The sequence below is a fragment of the Anguilla anguilla genome, chromosome 17, assembly GCF_013347855.1.
Source record: "Anguilla anguilla isolate fAngAng1 chromosome 17, fAngAng1.pri, whole genome shotgun sequence".
NCBI classification, from domain to species: domain Eukaryota; kingdom Metazoa; phylum Chordata; class Actinopteri; order Anguilliformes; family Anguillidae; genus Anguilla; species Anguilla anguilla.
In genome coordinates this window covers 21689052-21712743 of record NC_049217.1, presented here as the reverse complement: position 1 = coordinate 21712743, position 23692 = coordinate 21689052, and the positions used below count along the sequence as shown (strand labels likewise).

General features: G+C 46.5%; 2 protein-coding genes across 25 annotated transcripts in view; one reads left to right on the top strand and one right to left on the bottom strand.

Moving 5' to 3' along the window:
• The first annotated feature begins 644 nt into the window (after positions 1-644).
• On the top strand, positions 645-2136 carry LOC118216568 (immediate early response gene 2 protein-like). Its single transcript, XM_035397876.1, has one exon. It carries the CDS (start codon positions 804-806, stop codon positions 1377-1379), a length of 576 nt encoding a protein of 191 aa, XP_035253767.1. The 5' UTR covers positions 645-803; the 3' UTR covers positions 1380-2136.
• Positions 2137-10200: 8064 nt separating this feature from the next.
• The window catches only part of LOC118216561 (voltage-dependent P/Q-type calcium channel subunit alpha-1A-like), a 111235-nt gene continuing 97743 nt past the window's right edge, over positions 10201-23692 (bottom strand). For 17 of the 24 annotated variants that reach the window (XM_035397847.1, XM_035397846.1, XM_035397843.1 and 14 more), the window contains 4 exons: positions 21405-21440; positions 19236-19419; positions 18312-18580; positions 10201-15734 (listed from right to left, as the gene is read on the bottom strand). In XM_035397847.1, the coding sequence (XP_035253738.1) occupies positions 15135-15734; positions 18312-18580; positions 19236-19419; positions 21405-21440 (1089 nt within the window). In that variant the 3' untranslated portion in view covers positions 10201-15134. The remainder of the gene's footprint in view (positions 15735-18311; positions 18581-19235; positions 19420-21404; positions 21441-23692) is intronic. The other 7 variants (XM_035397859.1, XM_035397860.1, XM_035397863.1 and 4 more) reach the window with 4 other exon arrangements.

Sequence of the window (23692 nt, the reverse complement as noted above, 5' to 3'; positions counted from 1 at the left end):
CTGCCTATCCAAAATAAATTTAAGTAGCCTACAATAAATACACTGGCTACAAGACGCACGTGTACAGAAGTATTTAGGTTGGTGTTTTGTAGTAATATAGGCTACATTATAAATATACATAGGCCTAATTTGCAAGCGTGAACTGGGTTTTGCTCATTCTTCATACATTACACAGTGGTGTTTTGTACCCTCGTTTCAACATTTTTTTATTGAGTCTACAGCGCAAGAAGTCTCTTGACAATAATTCCGATTCAATCATTTAGCAGACGCTTTTCGCCAAAGCGACTTACAAAAGTGCATTTCATATTTTAATGAAAACGTGCATTGAGTGGTTTCAGTCGTGTTAAACTATTTTTTTTCAGGAAAGGAAGGTCGACAATACTATATGGAGAATTCCTACATCGTTTATGATCAAAATCAAACCACAATTTGGTCCACAGAAACACAAAAACTACTAATTAGTATAGCGATATGTTCCGTCACAGGGCACACTGCACCATATGTTTTATTAACGTTACAGCGCTACGCCTTCTTGTAATAACTTAAGGTATAACCGAGCCGAGCCATTGGCGGAGTACAACTGTCAATCACGCGCTGGTGTAAACCCCTGACGTCAGTGCTACTATATTATCGCGCCCCGCACCCTACAGGACGTCAATGTTTCGGCGCTGTTAAGGAGACGTGGTAGTGAAACAGTTCTAAAACAGCGAAGTACCAAGGTGAAGTGAAAGTGAAAAAGTTGACATCCAAAAGAACTGAAAGAATTTCAATAGTTTGAAATCACAGTACACAAAAACAAAGAAATGGATGTCAGCACAGAGGCAAAGCGGATCATGGTTCAGGCTCTAGGAAAACTGTACAGCTCGCGTTCCCAGCGCGGTGGACTGCGGCTTCACCGAAGCCTTCTTCTTACGCTCGTGATGAAGTCCGCCCGGGACATCTACCACTCTGTTCACATGGCTTGCGAGAACGAAGCAAAAACCACTTCTTCTGACCCACAGCAGCTATCGACCGATGAAGCAATGGATACGAGCGACGCCAAGGCGGAGACTTCTACGTCTGACTGCGCACCGGTGGCCTCGCCTGGAGAGGACAAGCCGTGCCAGGGCGAAAGTAAGGCAGCCTCAGCTGGCTTTAAGAGGAGTCAAGAGAACAAGGAGAATCTCCGTTCTCTGGGACCTGACCGCCACTCTAGAAAACGCCGGGGCAAGGCGACAGCCGAGCCCGACTTCCTGCCAAGCAAGAGGGCGAAAATGGAAGTGGGGGAAGAGAATCAGGTCATTCGGAGCACCGCACTGAGGAGCAACTCTGCGAACTGCAATCGAGCCATGACTGCTCTGACTTCCCTACCGCTATCCCAGGTCATCGCGGCGTTCTGAGCAGACAGCACTGGGACATTACCGACTAATTTAAAGCTCAGGAATCGGGGTGATTTCGGTGTAATCGCAGACTGGTCAGACAATGGTGTGAAAAACCGAGCCTGGGGTTCCTGGAAGTGTGACTCCCTGACCACAATGTCGCCCATCAGCGACGATCAGAGGTGTTGAGGAGGGGAGCACTGCAAATCAGAACAATCTGACCTGAAAGCAGGAAACTGCTTTGGACTATTCGCCAAGTAAGCCAGAGCTGTGGTCAGTCTCCGGGCCCATGGAATACCCTGTGCGGAGATACGGAGGTGAAGAAGAATGACAGCTCGTGGCAGTTCCGGTTGTATGACTCAGTACTGGATTGAGAAACTTCCGCAAGTAGCCGACACCTTCCCCCACCCAACGTGCAGCCGGCAGGGGCCCCGCGGGGGAGGCAACCCATTGTTATCTCCTGGAGGGACTTTACCTCGTCTCGGCCAACTTCCCCTAATATGGCCTTACGCAGGCCTATATAACATTTGGACTGTGAAACTAATTGACATCTGTTAATCCAGTGCGCCTCATCTGCTGTATACTAGGAACGTCCATTGGTCCAGGCAGACCGGTGGTGTGTGTATTTACTTTGGTCCCTATGGGACATTTTATAAATCAATATCGGGAAGGTTCACTGTGTGTTTTTCCTACTCGATGCTGCTCTTGATATAGTTTTATTGTGTAACCAAATACCTCAGTCCAAAACAATAAAACAAATCTTTATTTTTGCAACTGACATCTTTGTGATTGTTTTATTCGCACTTTCATTCCTAGTTCTATGAGCCTACCAAAGCCTTTATTGTGTGGGGCTTTGGTCATTCATCATCCATGTATTAACCATTCAGTAGCTGCCGTTATACGGACCTAGACGATTTACAACCGCACTTCACTTGCGATTCACGAAGCCAACAATTCGGTATTGACAAATACATATACAGTATATCCTAGCTCGACGGTAGCCCACCATCATTTCCCTGGGGTCGAAAATGCTGTTGTTAATTACTGTAGCCGGCATTCTTCCTTAGAAACACCCTGTAGTTATTCCAGCACCACGCCTGTTGCGCTCAGATGGTATGAAAGGCGGCTGCTCGCAAATCTCGTTTTGCAGAAACCCACTCCACCCAGCTAACCGGTTATTCGACTCTGCTCGGTGGACGGATAGGTGTCGGCACACGTAAATATGACGAATATCACTCGGGGGTTGGGCTGTGTCTTTACGGAAGGCAGGAAGTGGCGTTCGGCGCCAGCCGCGGGGGTGTCATCCGTATTCTCACAGCTGCAGGCTCACCCCCCCCCCCCCCCCCCCCCCGACTGCGCTTGAAAATTTACTCGACTCAAAACAAAGGGCCGCCGTAAAACACTAAACTCTTTAGTCATTTCCGCGTGATTTCCCGTCGAAGTTGCGGAACTCTGTGACAACTAAAAATATTTTCGTATTACTCATACCGAAGTCATTTACCAGAAATTAGTTACCCTGCTACTTCCTTTACTGAAGTGGCAGATTGACTAAACCTACCGACTCGCACAGTAAAAAGAAAAAACACTGACTCACCATTAAATCACACAAGAGGTACACTATAAAGCAAATAATCCCCATTGTTTGTTATTTAAGCTTGAGGTGGCAATGGGCACAGACAGTATTCACGGGGAGACTTGTTGATACAACAGCGAAGCAGCAGCCAGAGAAACTTATCGATTACACATCTTCTATAAAGGCCAAAAATATAAAAACAGATACATATATTCCAGCAACAGCATTAAAACTGACTTGCCAAGCTTGTAATAGAAATAACAAATAGCACGTTGGAGCAAAGTCAAATGAGAAAACACATAGAGACCCCCCCCCACACACACACCAATGGTGAATATTATAATTACTGTTAAATACAGAGCTTTTTCATCAAGGGAACACATTTGTTCAAGTCCTGGGCAGATGAATATGTTACTCTATATTAGTTAACATAAGCAACCAAATTCATGTTAACAGATAACTTATTACAAAGGATTGCACTACCAGTTTAACAAGCTTCCATTAATGTCCAAGTTGCTTTATAAGTTTAGTAACATAAATTAGTAACAATACTTAATGGTGCTGTGAACAGTACAACCAGAAAGCAAGTGTGCATGACTAGTTACTATCCAATTGTATGGCAGACAGTCTTACTAAGCAAGACCTACTTTCCAGAAGATTATGTATGATTTGTTTACACAGATATCAGTGAAGCAATTCAGGTCAAGCACTGTGTTCAAAGAAATAACACTGGCGCGGTTGGGATTCAAACCTGGTAACATGCCCAGTTCCCTGAGTTTTACAACACACTGCCAGCTCACAGCAATACCATGTGACAGAATGAAGTCATCAATGTTAAAACCGTGTCGCAATAGCGGGTGACACCTTAGAAACAGCTTCTATTTGAACGTTTGTAAGTTCACACTGACTGGAATTGGACTTCCCCATAAATAGTGCCATTACATAAAACTGTGTTACAAATAGCCAGATAACAGAGTTACAGGGCATTACAAATTGAATGGATGGACGAATGAGAACTCTGAAAAAAGCAAGAAATCACCAACATTGTAGTCTGATAATAAGCACAGTCCTTCCAAGTAAAAATAAGGCGATGTTCATCAGAATATCTGTGATGTGAGATGCACATAAACACCATGAACAAAGTATTGAGGGGCACCTTTTATTTAGGCTTTACAAAATTATATTACCCCTCTCAGTTACAGCAAATGCTATTAGATTACCAATAGAGACAAGCTTGTGGTGTGAGACTGTGCTTCGTGAAAATATTGTGTATGTCAGTGTGTGTGTGTGTGTGTGTGTGTGTGTGTGTGTGTGTGTGTGTGTGTGTGTGTGTGTGTGTGCGCACATCAGAATTTGTGAACGGTGAGCTAATCCGGTCTGCTGTCGTTTCTGTATCCGAATGGAGAGGAAGCAGGAAGCGAGTGATGCACAGGAATGCATACTGAGTATTTATAGAACAGGACAAGGGCAGAACCCACCGTACACCCACACATCTGGCCAACAGACACTGGGGTCGGGGGGGAAGGGGGGGAATGGGGGTTGGCTACCTCGAGGAATGTGCAGCCGATTGGCTGTCCTGGAAACAATGTCAAGTCGAATGTGACATGCTGTTAATCCTGGCGTGACTGGGCCGCTATGTAAACACTGTGACAGAACAGGTTTGGCAATGTTATTTCCATCACAAAAAAGACACACACACACACACACACGTTTTAAGGGACACACACAAGGAAAGAGTGTGAGGGGCAGGAAGGTATTAGGAAAGGGGAGGAGTCCAGAGGGACCACAGAGGAAGATTTATTTGGGGGGTGGGGGGGGTGAGGGGTGGGGGTGGAGGGTTGGGTTGAGTTTATGGTTTAGGGAGAAGTTGGGAACAATAAAGTGGTTAAAAAAAGGGGGAGGGAGATACGGGAAGAGAAGAGGAAGGAGCAAGAAGAGAGACGGGAAAGGCATGAGTGGTGTGTGTCAGTTCGGCTTTGTGTACATCAAGTGTTGGCTAGGTGGAATTAGGCAGTCTGTACGCAACTCCACACTGAACAACGCTAGCAAGAAGCCTCAGGCTAGCCTGTCACCCTAATAGCAGTACTACACCAGGCCTACCACTATGAACACAGCTACCCGTTTTGTCTAAAAATGTGCATTTTTGTATTATTTAGTATCTATTTAGACTGTTTACATGTTTATAAAAACTAAAGGTGACCAAACCTTCTCTGTGGCAGGGCCCAAAACCTTAGACCTGATAAGAGCAGCACAAATGGCATCTACTTTTAAGTCCCTTTTAAAAACTTGCTTTCGATTCTGATCCTTACTCATATTTCATTACCTGAGCTTGTAAGTCCTCCATGAGTATAACAATAAATTGTACTTTAATAACATTTTAATTAAAAGTAATTCGACAAAATAGAACAATTCTCAGTGTTTTACATGGATGAGCTACTTTAGTCTAACCCCTGGCAAGTGCCTTTAAGTGCATGTACTATTTAAAGTTTATCTTACCTGCAATGTCACATTTATTTAAAACACTGCTTTACCACCCTTTTTCTCAAGTAGGCCATGTCTTATTGATTTTTACTTAGTGTTCTTTTATTTGGAAAGGTGCTTTGAACATAAAGTAAGAAAAGCCATTTATAAATATCAGTTCAGTCCTGCCTGATAGATCTTACCACCGAGTCTTAGCAAGTACAACAGAATTAACCATCCAGAACAAATCAGATTAACTCAGGTTATTCTTTCATTTCATTTCAAGAGTGAGTTCTTGAAGAGGAAGTTTAACTGCCACTATTTCTAGTCAAGCTTCAGGTGAATATGTCCAAATAACTTATCGTGTGGCATGATGTGAAATCATGACACGTCTCTCCCAAGATATGGGGTTGACTCCACTTAGCAGTTTCACTTCTTCTGACACATCTTTCTGAAGCAGATGCACAACCATCTGTTTTTTGTCTTGTCTTAGTTAGAATGGTGCCTCTATATGGAGTGTCATTTGTGTCTTCATTATGCAAGCAAACCTTTACACACTGAAATCCAAAATATTTAACTGAACGTGAAAATACAGTTTACGTTTTGAGATCAAATATTAATTAATTGATAGCAAAACTATCTGCATTGGAAACAAAATACGAAATACGTATACTATTTTCGTTGCGAGTTCAAATTTTGGTTGCATGTGGAACACACCCTCTTGGGAGGAATCTACGGTCAACACGGAAACGTCTTGGGGCGCCATCATTGCAGAGGTAACGAGTAACAGGTCTCTGTGCAGACCCACATTAGAATCTAGCTAGCAGTTAACGTTATCACGTTCAAGGTGCCATGTCATTGAACCTTTTGCTACGTAAGCAGCAAGCATTGCAAGATGATTATACCACATCATTATTACGCTAGAGGCCAAACTGCCAACCTCAAGCATTCAGTAACTTAGGCCTACTTCGGATTCAGAACTTACTTGAGCTTTGGATCGTGTTCTGTTATAGCAGCTTCGGGTAGCGTTCAATTAAACTCTTCCGTATTTTTCATGGAGGGGTAACGTTAATATCTCTTCTGAACTGAACGCTGTCATCTCTTTGCAAATGGTCTGCCACAAATGGAAACAAATTAAGTTAAGCTGGCCGGAGAAAGTGAATATTTATTGTCAGACACGACTCTAACCCATGCTGTAGCACCAAAACTAGCTTGCTAACTGTTATGTTAGCTAACTAGCATTTGCTAACTAGTTAACAACAGTAGCAAATTAACTCGTTCAGTGTACAACAATTTGAATAGTTATTTCTCAATAAAAACTATCAAGACTATAACTGAAAGAAAAATTGCAAATAAAAATAAGTTGAATACCTTAAAATGAAATCCGTAACCACACTCCATCAGTAAATACTAATATAGCCTCATTATCGTTAGACCTCATACCTGTTCCGTTGACCACAGTAAAATATAAAAAGGGAGGGGCTTGTAATTTAATTGCCAGTGCTGTTGTTCAATCCAAGCTAGGGCTTGGTATGTCTTTTCAGCGAGTTATGATCGAGCTACATCTTAAAATAACTGAGTTTTGAGGAGCGAATAAGAATAATTTTTTTTTTTTTTAAACAGGAGCGCCAGTTTTTGTTCCTTAGGAGAAACTCGCGAATAAGAATAATTTTTTTTTTTTTAAACAGGAGCGCCAGTTTTTGTTCCTTAGGAGAAACTCGTCGGGGGCAAGTTGATTTATCTCCTGCTATGTGTTTTTCGGCCGAGAGAGGTCAGTATTACTTTCGAATTATAACAAAAATAATGATTTAAATTACGACCCATTTTGTTTTCTTGAGTTCATCATTTCGTTAATTTGTATTATTAACACGAGTTCTTTAAATAATATATATCTTTAAAATGTTGAGGAGGGAGTGCCAACTTGGATCAGCCTCTACTATGGAGTTCCCTCTACTATCTTAAAACCTTGGCACACATAGTGCTGTGAAAAAGTATTAGCCCCCTTCCTAATCTATTAATAGACAAAGGAAACCTAAGTAAACTTAAAACACATTTATTTGATGAAAAAATAATCAAACATGCATATCACCCATGTGAAAAAGTAATAACTGGTTGCAACCACCTTTAGCAGCAATAACTGCAACAAAACACTTTCACATCGCTTTGGAGGAATTTTGACCTGCTCTTCTTTGCAGAACTGCTTTAATTCAGACAAATTGGTAGGTTTTCAAGCATGAACTGCTTGTTTCAGGTCCTGCTTCAGCATCTCTATTGGGTTTAAGTCAGGATGTTATGTTAAATTTTTGTCATTGGCTTCTCCCCACATCATCTGTGATTTATCAATGCCAGAACAATCAATGGAACTGCACAGCAAATACATGTTTGCTATTACTCTGCTTGGCATATACCAACGCTGGATAAAGTGTGTGAGCATATCAGGCTCCACAACACATTCACACTCGTACCTCATCATCCATCCATCCACTATACCCACTTATTTCATACCTCATCATGTCCAGGAAGTATCACTCCTCCCTCCACCCACGCAGACAACTTCCTTCAGCCGTCAAAACACAACAAGCGCCACACAGAGCAGTGCAATAAAAGACCGGAAGGAAGGAAGGAGGTGGAGAAGAGGAGGGGGAGGAAGAGGAGGGAGGGAGTTTTGAGAAAGAAGAGAAGGGAGGCAGAAGACAGAGTGCATTCTCTCTGGTTTTATTCAGGTTCTTTAGGAAGAATTGTGTTTGGAATTACAAAATGCACTGGTAGAAACAGCAGTGAGACAGAGTGTGTGTGTGAGATAGAGAGACAGAGATAGAGATAGAGAGAGGAGATAGAGAGAGAGAGAGAGGGAGGGAGAGACTGAGAGAGAATAGATTTCATAGCCAGAGTAAACGGGTACATCATCAGGCAGCTCCTTCTCCAACTCAACAAATGGAGGGAGTTTGATTTCAATCTTTTATTCTTTTTTTATTTGTCCACAGGAGTTCTTTTTTTAAATTCTTTTTTAAGTAATGTCCTGAACATTGTCTCGAAGTGTCTGTCTCACCTCCGGGTTTGCAGTGAACAGCTGGCAATAGAAACAAACCGCCTTTGATTCTCACCAAAGTCACTTTGCTGTTTTAAATTTTTTTTGTCTTTTTTTGCATTTTTTTGTTTTTAAAAATAGAAGGAAAAAAGGAACATGTTGCTTTTAAAAACATCTATCTATATTTATATATATATTTTTTCTTTTAATTCATATTATTCTTTTTATTCCTGAAGATGACTGTTAAACCCACGCTGTGGCATGCACATTGCACATGCAGTTCTGTAAGTAAATACTTTACTTTTTTTTGGTCTTTTTCTGTAATTAAAATGTTTTTCTTTTTTCCATAGTGGTGCCTACATTGTTTTTTGATTTAGTTGTGTGGTTATTTATCTTACGTGATTTGATGTGAGATTGATGATTTGGTCAGAACACAGTGGCAGACAGTGAAAAGGAATATGCAAGGGCCTTTTTTTACTTAGTTGTGGGAAATGCTCTCTCTTGTATGGATGCACCAGTTTACACACAGCGACACTCTGAAACTCAGGCATGCATGCACCAGCACACAGATGAGTGCGCACGCTGAAACAATGCTTACAGGAACACAAGAAACAGACAAATGAAACACACACACACACACACACACACACACACACACACAATGTCACTCATCTTGTCCCCCAACTCCAGAAGTAAATCACAACATTCCCAGTAATTTCAGCAACGACAGTACTGCCAGGGATTTCCGAAGACATATAATAACACTCTGATGCTGCCCTCTTGTGGCCGGGACATTACATAGCTAGTTAGTGCACCTGACTGGTTGTTTGTGCTGGCAAATGTAATTAAATAAAGGGGGGGGGGGGGGGGGGGGGGGGGGGGGGGGGAGACAAGGCACACAGGTATTGTGAAGAAAGAACGATGGTGGCACAATGGACAAGAGAAAGACAAGGCGGAGGAGGAAGACTGAATTACAGAAGAGAATGGACACAGTGAGTGTTTCTGGAGATTTATGGCTGATATACAAGTGAGTTACAGAGCGAATGTACAGATAGGGGAAAGATGTCAGAGCCTCACACAGCACCCCCCCATCCCTGCTCTGAACTTTCATCAGCATTGCCATAGTTGCATTGCCATAGTTAAAGAAAAGGCCCCACCTTTACCTTGTGTCTGATAAACTCACCAGAGAGACAGAGAAAGAGAGAGAAAGAAAGAAAGAAAGAAAGAAAAGAGATAGAGAAGAGAAGGGAGGGATGGACTATAAAATGCAGAAAGTACAGGGTACTAATATGCCCTCATGTGACATCAGTGTGTTGCCCTCTGCCAAGCATCTGTGTGTTCTTGTGAAAGTAAACATGTCTGTGTAAGTATGGGGCTGAGGCTGACTCGCTCTACAGTGTAAGGCACTGGAAATAATGTTGGGCTCTCTGAACGCACACACACCCCCATATATGCATATCCATATATACACACACACAAGCACACATAGGCATATCCAGATACACACACACGTGCCCATATATATATATGTATGTATATATATGTATATATATATATATATATATCCTGATACAAACACACACAACCTTATATACATATCTACATACACACACCCATATATACATACCTAGATGCACATACACAAATACCCAAGCACACGCACATACACACAGGCACGCATTCCCACACACACGCACACACACAGGGTTATCTGTCAAATGAAATGACTGCACTCCACTTCACTCTACTTCCCTATGCTGATGTTCAAATAGAGACAGGCAGCAGGTAAGAGTTATGATCAGCTCTGCTCAGACATGTGGTTGTCACACTTAAGGTCAAATTAAATGCAAAAACGTACCTTGCATCAGGTCTCAGACACAAATTTTACTTCCTCTTTTCATGACTCATGACAGGAAGTCAGACACATAACCAGCTCCCGTCTCCCCTACCCAAACAAGAAGGTGAATGGCATCAAAGGCCAGGGCTTCTGGTGGGGGATGGGGCACAGGGGGTTGATGGGGTGCATTCAGTTTCTGTTATTGAATTTTCTGTGACACTACAGAAAGATGACACACAAATTTCACTGTTAATGTGATCTGTAGATCAATATCAAGATATACAGAAACAGCACAAAAAACTAAAATAAAGGTGAAGAACAATGAAGAAACTGTGTGTGTGTTTCTGTAAAATGTTTAAAGTACAGGGAATACAAGTACTTCCTGCTCTTATATATTAGTGTGCCTACGACTGAGGACATGATTTGCTGGAATGAAACTAAGACAGAAAAATTTTTTGGTTCAGAGTCAGAAAAGCTGACTGAGAAAGAGTTCGAGTGAAAAAGCACAGACCGAAATGAAGTAAGGAAAGATGAAAAAGAGAAAAGTTGAAGCCAATAGTTTTTCAGGGTGATACAACCACTTGAAATTTCATTCTAAATTCATCAGCATCTTATGGCATTATTGGACAGATACTCATTCAGTCTCCTTCTTGAACTAAACTAGTTGTGGTGAGAGAAAATGGCAGCTGGAGGTAGATCAGGAGGCTCTATACTTACTGAAGTAAAAACAAAACTAATAATGGGACTGCATTGCTGACATGCAATGTGCCATCGTGGCACCTAGAGTGCAGTACTTTTTGGCATAATGCTGGTAGGCTAGTCTCTGTTTGTCTAATCATGTTCCACGTTGCCTATCTTATGTTTGTTAGAGCTCCTGGTGGGTTTCGTCACTTTGCCAAATGCAACTGAAACAATACATCCCAAAGCACAGCTCGACAAGAATGGGACTGTAATTGGCCCAGAGATGAATTTCTCATCCTGGATCTATAAACTGGGAGATGCGTACGCCTACAGCTGGAAGCAGCCACCAGACAGTGACCATACAGCCCCATTCACCTCCTGATCCCATGCATTCTGTTCACTTAACCACCTACACACACACACACACAGACTCAAGCATATGCACCAGCACACACATGGACTCATACATATGCACATGCACGCTCGCACACACGCACAGACTCAAGCATATGCACCAGCACACACATAGACTCATACATATGGACATGCACGCACACACACACAACCACAACTCACAAGTATACAAAAACATAGATACACACACACAAATGTGCTACTGAAAGTGTTCCTACAGTAAGCTTTGTGTAGAGATATACACCTGTTGTGTGACACCTACAGTGTGACATCTATGTTTGTATGATGGTATAATTTGATGTATAGTTATAGGGTAATATAACTAAAGTGGGACAAGTGCAGGTACACCTTAACTGGAGATACCCACGGCTATACCTAAGCTGTACTATCCTTTAACTATAGTATATCGATAGTGTCATAACTGTAGATTGGCTGATGCATGACAGCTAATGGGTGTGACTACAACAATGATGATACTAATAATACTAATAATAATAATAATAATAATACTACAGTAAAGAAAGGCTGCTTATGTTGTTAGTAATATACTGTCTAGTCCTCTGCAGAGAGACAAACTGAGGAAAGAGAGGCAGATGTTGGTTGGGGCTGACAGAGACACACAACAGATCAGGGGGACAAAGAGGAAGGTTTAAAAGGCCCAGTCATTATTTTCTCCCATGCAGTTGATTGACTGTGTTACATGTCCTGGGAAATAAAACAAAAATAAACAAATAACAGAATTCTCCACTGGAAACAGACATCTAACTAGTTCCAGTGTATAGAAAGACCGTGCTTGTCGGAGTGAATTTAAGGCGGGGCGTGGGAAAAGTCCCGGTATTATTATCAATACAGAGACGTTCGTGTGAGAGAAGACAATGGGATTGAGTTGTGAGCTGCATACAGTGCCCTCTGGTGACCGGGAGTGGTAGCGGAGCTCTGTTTCCTCCTCAAAGATACAACGCCACCATCTAGTGGCTGAGAAATGTATGACAGAATCCTATATGATCATCCTGTTGATGGAAACTGAGGGTAATCACCAGTCAAGTCTAATTTCATTGTATACAAAATGCCAAATCCAAATAACTTGGAAAAAAAAGAAGATATAATCATTTACTTATGGAAAATAATTTTGAGGTCATGGTTTAGAAAATGCACTCAACAGCATTTCCAAGGGGGATCAACTTGGACACTTTGGGGTTTAGGCATAGTCACTATCCACAAGGCTGACACGTGTCTGAACATCCAGGTTGTGCTGTAGCTGAGAAGCCTGTCACCTTGACCCATTCAGGGCTCTGCTGACCTATCACGGCAGGGTACTTATAAAGTCCACGTATTCGGTGCATCCCTCCACTTCCTCCTCCTCTCCTTGTGCAGCTTCTTTGTACCCCACCCATACTGTAATGATCTCAGCCCCCTATATCAGCAGTGCATCTTGTAACGGTTCCCACAGCAGAACGGTCGCCATGGCGCAGGCCCTCTCTCACAGAACACAGAGCTCCGCCCCCAAACCCTGGTCCCAGGCCCGGCACTGCCACACTTAACACGAACACAAAGATGGCCACAAGATGAACTCAGCTAACTCCAAAAAAACAAAACAAACAGAAATCTACAGAGATTCTCTCTCTCATAATCACAAGCATCATCATCATCATCATCATCATCATCATCAGAATTGTTTTTTTTTTTTTTTTTGATAATTATCATTAATATCGTAATCATTATTTATAGAACCGTTATCGCTATTAATAACAAATCAACTCATAAAATGGAGAAATTCTCTCTGGCTCTCCCTCTTTCATGTTCTCTCTTTCCAGCAGAAAACCACGGAAGACTGGAAGCACGGGTCTACATGGCGGAGTGGTTTTCACACCTGCGCTATACCCAGGCCTGGCCCGCGCCTGGCCCGGCCCGGCCCTGCATGGGCATGGTTTGAAGCCCTGCAGTGTATGGGAGTCTGTGCAGCCGCAGGCTTGGGTTCTCAGCACTGATTCAGCAGGGGTTCAGCTGGAGCTCAGAACGAGGCAAAACCACTGCAGGATACGAACAGAAAGGGTCTGACTAGCTATGGAAGTTAAACCTGGGACAAAACTAGGAAAAGGAAAAGAAGACATTTTACGGATTACATGAATAACCCTGTTCAAATTATTTTTTGCCTACAAAATGACTGTCCTTAAATATACTGTATCTATTATATATATATTTTTACAATTATTTTTCATTCCTGTTGGTAGTTGTGCTGGTAATTTGGTGCAGAATATAAAATATTGCGGGAAGAACTACTGCACGTCCTCACACAAATGGAAATTCCAATGGGGGTGTGCGTCTATGTGGATGTGAATGTGCGTGTGAGAGGGCGTGTGTGTGCGTGATATGCATCGAGTCATTGTGCTTTCCAAACACTTCAAGAAGCTCCCCTTTACCCAAAAACACAGTGAGAGGAACCAACAAAGAAAGAGAGAGGGAGGGAGGGAGAAAGAGAGAGAACTTCAACAGGCTTAAAAAAAAGAAAAAGGACCAAGATATTTTCCCCCCTCATACAGTAGTTTCTCTTTGTTATTTTTTTTTTTGTATCAATCATGCAGGATCAATCACGGGATTTTACTGTAAGAGATCAAACAAAGCTGAACGGGTGCAACAGAATTATCAAGCTCCAATGTTTTGAAGAAGAAGAAGAAGAAAGAGAAGAAGTAGAAGAAGAGAGGGAAGAATTAGAAGAAGCAATAGAATTAGAAGAAGAAATACTGAAGAAAGTGTTTTTTTCCCTCTGATTTTCTTTTTGTGTTTCTTCCTTCCTAGGTTTGGGCAGCAGCGTTGGGAGCAATGGGTATGGTAGCAGGGGAGAGAAGCACCCCCCCCCCCCCCCCACTGACTCCTCCTCCTCCTCCTCCTCTTTCTCCCCACCCCTCCATAAAGTCTTCCTGCTGCCCGTCTCCTGCTCACCCCACCCGCACACACACAGGCGGAAGGGTCGCCATCAGTGTCATAATTATTAACAGTAAACACAGATGATAAAACTCATCAATATTACCCAACACTGGGGTTGGTTTTTGCAATAGATGGAGCTCCAGTCAGTCCTGAAAAGCAGAAGTGGTCATTCTCCCTTTTTTTTAAATGAGTTTCTGTGTTTTGTTTTGTTGTTGGTTTTTTCTTTGCTGTGACTTGTTTCCGGGGGCAGAAGCTGATTTGTGGAGAAGGTCCCGTATCTTGATTTCCATTGTAAAACTCATTTTTTTTTTCCTCTGAAGGGGGATGAGCTTAGTTCTATCGATGTGCTTCCATTGGTTAATAGGCCTTTGAAATTTTTTTCACCACGTGAACCCCAAACTTTCCTGTGTGATCACGATGCAGGCCCCTGACCCCGCCCTCCCCCCCCCCCACCCCCCCCGTCTTCTGCTGACACAGCCCCACTTCCACCCCTGTCCCTTCCTCTCCCCGCAGGATAGACTGAGCAGCAGTAGAAATGGGGAAAAAAAGTGAACGGAAAAGAAAGAAACATGCCTTGACTCCAGCTCCCCCGTCTTCAGTCGGTGGGGCACAGGACTTCCTCCTGTTTGACTGGGCTGCGTGAGGCGTGTGCGCACACACCGGCACACACACACACGCACATGCACGCACACACACACGCACACACGCGTATGCCCACGCCAATGTAGCGTCCCTCCTGCTCTCCCCTCCCAGTCAGCGTCTCTGTGAGGGAAAAGAACAGCGTAGCCGTCCTGCGTCTCCCCCCCCCACCCCCCCTTCCCCACCCCTCCATCTCCGGACCCCCCCGGTCCCCGGAGGCTAGCACCAGTCATCCTCGTCGGTCTCGCTGTAGGGTTCATGCAGCCCCTTTCTGGGTCCTCGAGCGTGCGGGGGCTTGTGGGTCCCTGGGTGGGGGCCGTGGTGGTGCGGGGAGGGTGAGGACGAGCGGTAGCCGTTGGGCAGTCGGCGGGGGGGCGGCTGGACCGGGGGCGCGTGGCGGGAAGTCCTGGGCGAGCGGGGGTGGGGGTGCGGGTGCGGGTGGGCGTGCGGGTGGGGGTTGGCCTGCGCGGGGCCCGGCTCGTAGGCGGGGGGCTGGTGGCGCTCGTACTCGTAGTCCTGGTCGTAGAAGCAGCCGTCGCCCTCCACGCTGTCCTGCGGGGGCGCCCAGCGGCCGGGCCGGGACGAGCGCGGGGAGCCGTGGGCCGAGGAGGGGCCCGGGGGGGAGAACCGGCGGGGGGTGGGGGTGGGGTGGCGGCTGTGCTGCCCGGGCGGGGTGTTGATGGCCTTACGGACCACGGGGGAGTAGGTGACGTGGGGTCGGGGGGTGGCGGGGGTCTGGGGCAGCTGCCGGCGGCCGCGCCGGGGGGTGCTGGTGCCGGAGGTCGAGGGGACGGGGCTCCCACTCACCGAACTACTGCCCTACATGAAAATTGAAACAAAGCAAATAAAAAGTACACAAAAATTAACAACAAAAGGAGAGGAAAGAGACGACAAACAACGACGACAAGAGCAGTCATAGAGAGAGTTGGGGGGGGGCGGAGGGGAGGAGGGGAAAAAGGTAAGCACATCAAAAAAAAAACAGATTCAGAGATGCAAAAGATGGGGAGTGAGGGTGAGGGTGGGGGGGGCAGGGGGCCAACGCCAAACGGAGACAAAGCAACAAGGCACAGAGAGAAAAAACAACACACACACACAAAGGGGAAAAAACAAAGAAAGAGAAATTGAGTTCTGTAAGTGGTTTGCGGTAAAAAAAAAAAAAATCAAATACAGCAACAAAAAACCAAAAAAAAAACAAAAAACAAAACAAAACAAAAACCCAGCAGGTGTTACACTCAGACCGGACTCAAGCAGGGTTTTTTTTTGCAGTGACGAGTGCAACTGCGCAGCCATCCGCCCTGTCTGCTTCAGCTGCGCAGGCATACTGTGCATACCAGCTCATATATGCAGAGCAGCAGCATCAGCAGCTCTGTCACTGCAGAGACCTGTCTGCGGCACCACAACCCCCCCGCCCTTACAAAAAAGCCTTAAAAAAACCCAGGGGGAAGCAAAAGTAAGCGCTCTGGATAAAAATGGCAGTCTTCACCCCCCCACCTCTCTGCAGACTGGGACATCCAGCCCCCCTGCCTCAACAGTGCCCAGACTGCCATATTTTGGTGATGGTAACACAAAATGCATGATTCAAGTGTCTTCCACAGACAATGTTTCCCATATTGGTAGGATTGGGAGGTCCTAACAATATGTCCTCACAGACAGAGGAAAAAAAAAACTCATGCGATAGGACAGGTAGGCAGGTACAGAGTTCCTTATTATCATAAAGGGAAATATACTGGATTCTGTGATTTCTGTTTGCTGAACACAAACTGGGTCAGTTTCAATGTATGATTCACAATGTAGCAGTATGTTACGGTGTGCAGTGTAAACGCTGTTCGTTACAGTGTGCAGTGTAAAGGCTGTATGGTACAGTGTGCAGGCAGTATGTTACAGTGTGCAGTGTAAAGTCAGTATGGTACAGTGTGCAGTGTAAAGGCTGTATGGTACAGTGTGCAGGCAGTATGTTACAGTGTGCAGTGTAAAGGCAGTATGGTACAGTGTGCAGTGTGCAGGCAGTATGTTACAGTGTGCAGTGTAAAGGCAGTATGGTACAGTGTGCAGTGTGCAGGCAGTACGTTACAGTGTGCAGTGTAAAGGCAGTATGTTACAGCGTGCAGTGTGCAGGCAGTATGTTACAGTGTGCAGTGTGCAGGCAGTATGTTACAGTGTGCAGTGTAAAGGCAGTATGGTACAGTGTGCAGTGTGCAGGCAGTATGTTACAGTGTGCAGTGTAAAGGCTGTATGGTACAGTGTGCAGTGTGCAGGCAGTATGTTACAGTGTGCAGTGTGCAGGCAGTATGGTACAGTGTGCGGTGTAAAGGCAGTTTGTTACAGTGTGCAGTGTAAAGGCAGTTTGTTACAGCGTGCAGTGTAAAGGCAGTTTGTTACAGTGTGCAGTGTAAAGGCAGTATGTTACAGTGTGCAGGCAGTATGGTACAGTGTGCAGTGTGCAGGCAGTATGGTACAGTGTGCAGTGAGTATGGTACAGTGTGCAGTGTAAAGGCAGTGTGGTACAGTGTGCGGTGTAAAGGCAGTATGGTACAGTGTGCGGTGTAAAGGCAGTTTGTTACAGCGTGCAGTGTAAAGGCAGTTTGTTACAGTGTGCAGTGTAAAGGCAGTTTGTTACAGTGTGCGGTGTAAAGGCAGTATGTTAGTGTGCAGTGTAAAGGCAGTAAGTTACAGTGTGCAGTGTGCAGGCAGTATGGTACAGTGTGCAGTGTGCAGGCAGTATGGTACAGTGTGCGGTGTAAAGGCAGTTTGTTACAGTGTGCAGTGTAAAGGCAGTTTGTTACAGTGTGCAGTGTAAAGGCAGTAAGTTACAGTGTGCAGTGTAAAGGCAGTATGTTACAGTGTGCAGTGTAAAGGCAGTTTGTTACAGTGTGCGGTGTAAAGGCAGTATGTTAGTGTGCAGTGTGCAGGCAGTTTGTTACAGTGTGCGGTGTAAAGGCAGTATGTTAGTGTGCAGTGTGCAGGCAGTAAGTTACAGTGTGCAGTGTGCAGGCAGCATGTTACAGTGTGCAGTGTGCAGGCAGTATGGTACAGTGTGCAGTGTGCAGGCAGTATGGTACAGTGTGCGGTGTAAAGGCAGTATGTTACAGTGTGCAGTGTGCAGGCAGTATGTTACAGTGTGCAGTGTGCAGGCAGTATGTTACAGTGTGCAGTGTAAAGGCAGTATGGTACAGTGTGCAGTGTAGAGGCAGTAAGTTACAGTGTGCAGTGTAAAAGCAGTATGGTACAGTGTGCAGTGTGCAGGCAGTATGGTACAGTGTGCAGTGTAGAGGCAGTAAGTTACAGTGTGCAGTGTGCAGGCAGTATGTTACAGTGTGCAGTGTGCAGGCAGTATGGTGCAGTGTGCAGTGTGCAGGCAGTATATTACGCTGTGCAGCGTGTGAGGGTGTGGCCCACCTGTCTGTGTGTCAGGCACTCTCGGCCTTCACTGGGGGAGCGGGACCAGCGGCGGTCTCTGTCGCGGGCGGGCCGGTGGCCGTACTCGCCGCGGTCGGGCCCGTAGCGCTCCTTGTCCATGGAGCCGTGGTGGTGGTGGTGATGGTGGTGGTGCTTCCGGTCCTTGGGTCGCCCGCGCTCCCGGTCCCTCTCCCGGTCGCGCTCGCGGTCCTTCTCCTTGGGCGGCAGGTCACCCGATTGCGTGGTGGTGCTGAGGTCTGTGCCGAGCCCTACCGGGTCACGCCCAGTCAGTACCGAACCCGCTACCGTCCCCCCTAGTTTACCACCCCTCCCAGGCCCATCCCCTCTGCACTCATCCTACTGATGCTAGCACCAAAACCCTGCTAACACAAAATGCTCCAAGAACAACGCAGAACATTCCAGACTCCCTTCTGGTTATGGGCTGAGAGCATTCTCATACAGTCTTAGAATTATTTACCTTTGCAAAGTACTGCCAAAGCCACATAAAAAAAGTTCTTGAATGGTTGCATACAAAACAACTGGTAATACCACTCTATGGTTATAATTTGGTCATGAAGAAAATGTATTTGCTGACACGTTTCGATAATACTTTAAGAATGCTCTGTACCTAAGTAATGAAATTCCATAATCATGAATTCCCAACATTCTCGGTAAGGTTTACCAGAATGACTGCCCAAAACTGGTATCATGTTCCCCAGACCATTCCTAAAATCCACTTCGTGTTCCCAAAATAACTCAAAAGGACCGTAAGGAAACTCAATCAAGTTTAAGTGGCGGGAACGTCTCCCCGTCCGGGGAATGTTACGGCATGTAAAGGCTGTTAGCCGGGGACTGGGACTGCACCCCCCCCCCCCCGGCGCCCCCCCCCCCCCCCCCTCGCTGCGGCCCCCCGACACAGCTGACCTGTGTCCGCGTCGGTGTAGCGGCTCAGGGAGCGCTCGGAGGCGCGGTGGCTGCGCTCCCGGCGCCGGTGCCCGTGCCGCTGGCCCTCCTCGGGGCCGTAGTCGTCCAGCCGGCCCCCCTTCCCCGAGCGCCCGTGACCCAGGGAGGAGGCCGAGCGCTTCATGGGACTGCTGTCCGTGATGGTCTGCAGAGGGGGGGGGGGGGAGAGAGAGAGGAGGAGGGAGAGGGAGAGAGAGGGTGAGAGGAAGACAGAGAGAGAGAGGGAGAGAGAGGGGGTGAGAGAGGAGGAGGGAGAGAGAGGGTGAGAGGGAGACAGAGAGAGAGAGGGAGAGAGAGGGGGTGAGAGAGGAGGAGGGAGAGGGTGAGAGTGGGGGTGAGAGGGAGTGAGAGAAGGTGAGGGTGAGAGGGAGACAGAGAGAGAGAGGGAGAGAGAGGGGGTGAGAGAGAGAGAGAAGGGGAGACAGAGAGATAAAGAAGGTGAGGGGAGAGAGAGATAGAGAAAGAAAGAAAGTTAGAGATAAAGAAGAGAGCAGAGAACAGAGAGTAAAGGTGAGGGAGGGAGGGAGGGAGGGAGAGATGAAGCAAGGGGAGAAAAGAGGGAGAAATCTTCTCTGTCATAGGCAAGAAAAGAAGAAAAGTGGGAAGTAGAGGACATACTTTTTTTTCCTGAGAACACCCCCCCCCCAAATAAATGATTACATGGGTAAAGTGTGCAGGGGGGAGGGCACAAGTACTGCATGTAGCGTTAGCACCATGGTATGTGTGCAGTACAGGGGGGCCTCAGGATCTATCAGCAGTTCAGACAGAGGGGGCAGACGAGCAGTCATGCCTGGGGGACCCCCTCACCTCACACCCACAGCATGCATCCTGCCCTGGGGCAGAGGCACGGAAAGGGTGGGAGGAGGAGTGGAGAGAGAAAGATAGAGAGAGAGACAGAGGGAGCGAGGGAAACAAGGAGAGAGAAGAGAGAAGGACAGGGAGAGCACAGGCCACAGGCCATGCCTGACATGCACCCAAGGACTTTACCTGTAGGCCACGTGTGCCACGCCTACTCCACTGCAAGACCCCGCTTCCGACCCCCCCCCCCCCCCACCCTGCTCAAGCCTACCCCCCCACAGCACAGCACAAAAACAGTGCTGCCTCCTAGCTGCAGTCACCTGCCACCTCCTCTCTGCGATATCAGTGCGTAAGACAGGGTCCCCCCCCCCCCCCGCCCCGACCCCCCAGGCCATGCAGACACAGATAGTGGCTGTCCAGAGTCCTGCACCTGTCCCAGCTCATATGGAGATCAGAGCGCTTGGGGTCTGAGTGGATCTGAGTCCGGCTTTATCTCAGAGGCAGGCCAGGACGTGTGGACAGCCCTACGGCGCGTACCGCACACGCGCGCCTGCGACCGCACACCCGCTCTGCGCGCGCCCGCAGGACCCGCACGCGCAACGGCACCCGCACACTCTTCCCCCTCGGGTGCGCACGCAGACACACGCTGATGCACGCGGGCAGAAGAAGCACCGGCACAGACAGGCAACCACGGATGCCGTCAGACACAAATGGCAGACCGAAATAAGACAGAAAGAGGGAGAGGTACGGAGAGAGAGAGAGAGAGAGAGGAGAGCGAGAGTCACTGAAAGTCCAAAGCTGGAGAGGGTATGAGCAATGGCACCTGGGCATAGGAAAGACTTCGTTACACGTGCTAATGATTCTGCTCCATGTTAAACAGACTTTTCGTGAAACTTCTTCTTTTCTAATTGAGGCTGAGGTTCTCTCTCCTATACATTTGGCCAGGATAATCTTACACAGAGCCTGAACCTCTCTCTCTCTGCCTCTCTCTCTCTCTCTCTCTCTGTACATAATGGACAAAGACAACTGGAACGGAGGCAAACGGCAGGAGGGATGACACAACCCAAAAACAAAAAGGTTGAAAAGAGAGGAGAGAAAAGAAGCAAACATGGCAACAAAAAAGCAGCAAAAGCTGAGATCTGGAGAAGAGACAAAACTGAGATAGAAAGAAAGAAAGAAGGAGAGAGAGGAGGAGATAGAAAGACAGTGAGAGAGAGAAAGAGGAGGAGAGAGAGAGAGAGAGGAGAGAGACTGAGAGATAGAGAGAGAGAGACAGAGAGAGAGTAGGAGAGAGAGAGAGAGGAGAGAGAGAGACGGAGACAGGGTACATACACTGAGATTATTCCCGCGTGGCCTTCCCTTCCTCCGCTGTGGAACAGGCACACAGAGGCGCACACACACAGGAAGCCACGGGTTACCCCACACACAGACCACAGCACAGGGAGGACACAGAGACCCACAGCACAGCCACCAGGAGGGGGCGACAGAGAGCAGCATAGGGGGGGACGAGGGGTGGAACGAGGGACAGAGGGAAAGGGGAATGGGGGGACAAGGGATGAGGAGTGGAATTAGGGACAAAGGGAACAAGGGGGAGAACAAGGGATAGAGGGAGGGAGGAAGGGAGGGAGCGAGAGACAGAGGGAGGGAAAATGATGGGGGAACAAGGGAGGGACGGAGAGAGTGAGGGAGGAGAGTGAGAGACGGGGAAGGGAGGGAGTAAGGGAGGGGAAGGGGAGAGAGGAATGAGGAAAACAGGCAGAGGCGGTAGCACAGGGACAAATGGGGCAGGGCAGGGAGTGGCAGCAAATGGTGGGAGGGGTGCAACAACCCAAAGGAGTGAAAAGAGAAAAGAGAGAAAAAAGCAGAGAGAAAGAGAACCCAGTTAGACACAGAAGCAGCAGTACCACAGAGAGAAAGAGAGAGGGTGAGGGAGAGCAAGAAATAGAGAGAGAGAGAGAGAGAAAGGTAGAGAGCGAGAAAGAGACAGAGAAACAGAGAGAAAGAGAAAGAGACACTTACCACAGCAGTGCACATACACTGAGGAGCAGAGGCAGGGTTAGAGACAGTCACCATGGTAACACTACTTTACATCACTCCAAGCTCCACAGCACATCACAGTACGTTACAGTACAGAAGGAGGCATGGACCTACACAATGAGCACCAAAAAAAAAAACACGCGGCGCGCAGTGCAAACACGCCTGTACACGCACACGCACACATGCTCACAGCGCCCCCTCCTTACCTATCCATTTTAGTGTCCTGCACTGCCTGAAAGCTCCCTCTACCACAGTGTACGACTTGAAATATCTGCACAGGCCAACAGGCTGGAGGCCTCGTGGAAGTCAGTCTCTTACGCAGACACACTCACACACACACACACTCACTTGAGTGTGTGCAGGCATATAGTACACTGCACATCCACACACACACTGCATGCTCTCTCTCTCTCACACCCCATTAAGAACAGTTCTATAAGTCATGAGTTTCAACCCGGTGATTTTAGGACACACCTCAGTGTGCCCACGCTGTACCAAACTCCTACTGTAACCAAAGATTGTAGATTTGCAGTGAACTTCTGTATTTAACTTCCCCTTTAAATACACAGGCATAAATGGCTAGAACACACAGGGAAGGACATGGACTCTAGACAGAAATAACTGCTTTCAAACCTGATTGAAACAAAAAAAAGATTAAGACGTCAGCTTTGAAGACATAAGAGGAAAAAGTCAAGAATAAAGACAGAAGGAAGATAGTGCATTATGGTAAAAGAGATACAGAGGGAGACAGAGAAACAGAGAGATAGAGAGGTGTGGGGTTTGACCAAGGTGACAAGAAAGTGACTAAGCTGTGCAATGATGGGCAAGGTGTTTGATTGTGTGTGTGTGTGTGTCTGTGTGCGCGTGTGTGTCTGTGTGTGTGCGTGTGTCTGTGTGTGTGTGCATGTGCGTGACCGTAGCCCTTGCAGTGGACATGGCAGTGATGAAGATAATGCTTGAACAGGATGGGGATGGGGGAGTGAGGTACACAGCTCACTGTGTGCAGTGTAGAATGAAAGATGAGGAGACAGGACTGTGCTAACACTATTTTCCTGCTGCCTGGGCCTTTTACCTTCTGTCTCTGTCTCTGTATCATATTGTGTCTCAGTGTGTTCTCACTGTAATCTATGTTACACTGTGTCTCAGTGTGTTCTCATTGTAATCTCTGTTACATTGTGTCTCAGTGTGTTCTCACTGTAATCTCTGTTACATTGTTTCTCAGTGTGTTCTCACTGTAATCTCTGTTACATTGTGTCTCAGTGTGTTCTCACTGTAATCTCTGTTACATTGTGTCTCAGTGTGTTCTCACTGTAATCTCTGTTACATTGTGTCTCAGTGTGTTCTCACTGTAATCTCTGTTACATTGTGTCTCAGTGTGTTCTCATTGTAATCTCTGTTACATTGTCTCAGTGTGTTCTCACTGTAATCTCTGTTACATTGTGTCTCAGTGTGTTCTCACTGTAATCTCTGTTACATTGTGTCTCAGTGTGTTCTCATTGTAATCTCTGTTACATTGTCTCAGTGTGTTCTCACTGTAATCTCTGTTACATTGTGTCTCAGTGTGTTCTCACTGTAATCTCTGT

Bases quoted from the DNA above. Each gene is read 5' to 3' on its own strand.
- LOC118216568 (XM_035397876.1), top strand. From the start codon at position 804: ATGGATGTCAGCACAGAGGCAAAGCGGATCATGGTTCAGGCTCTAGGA.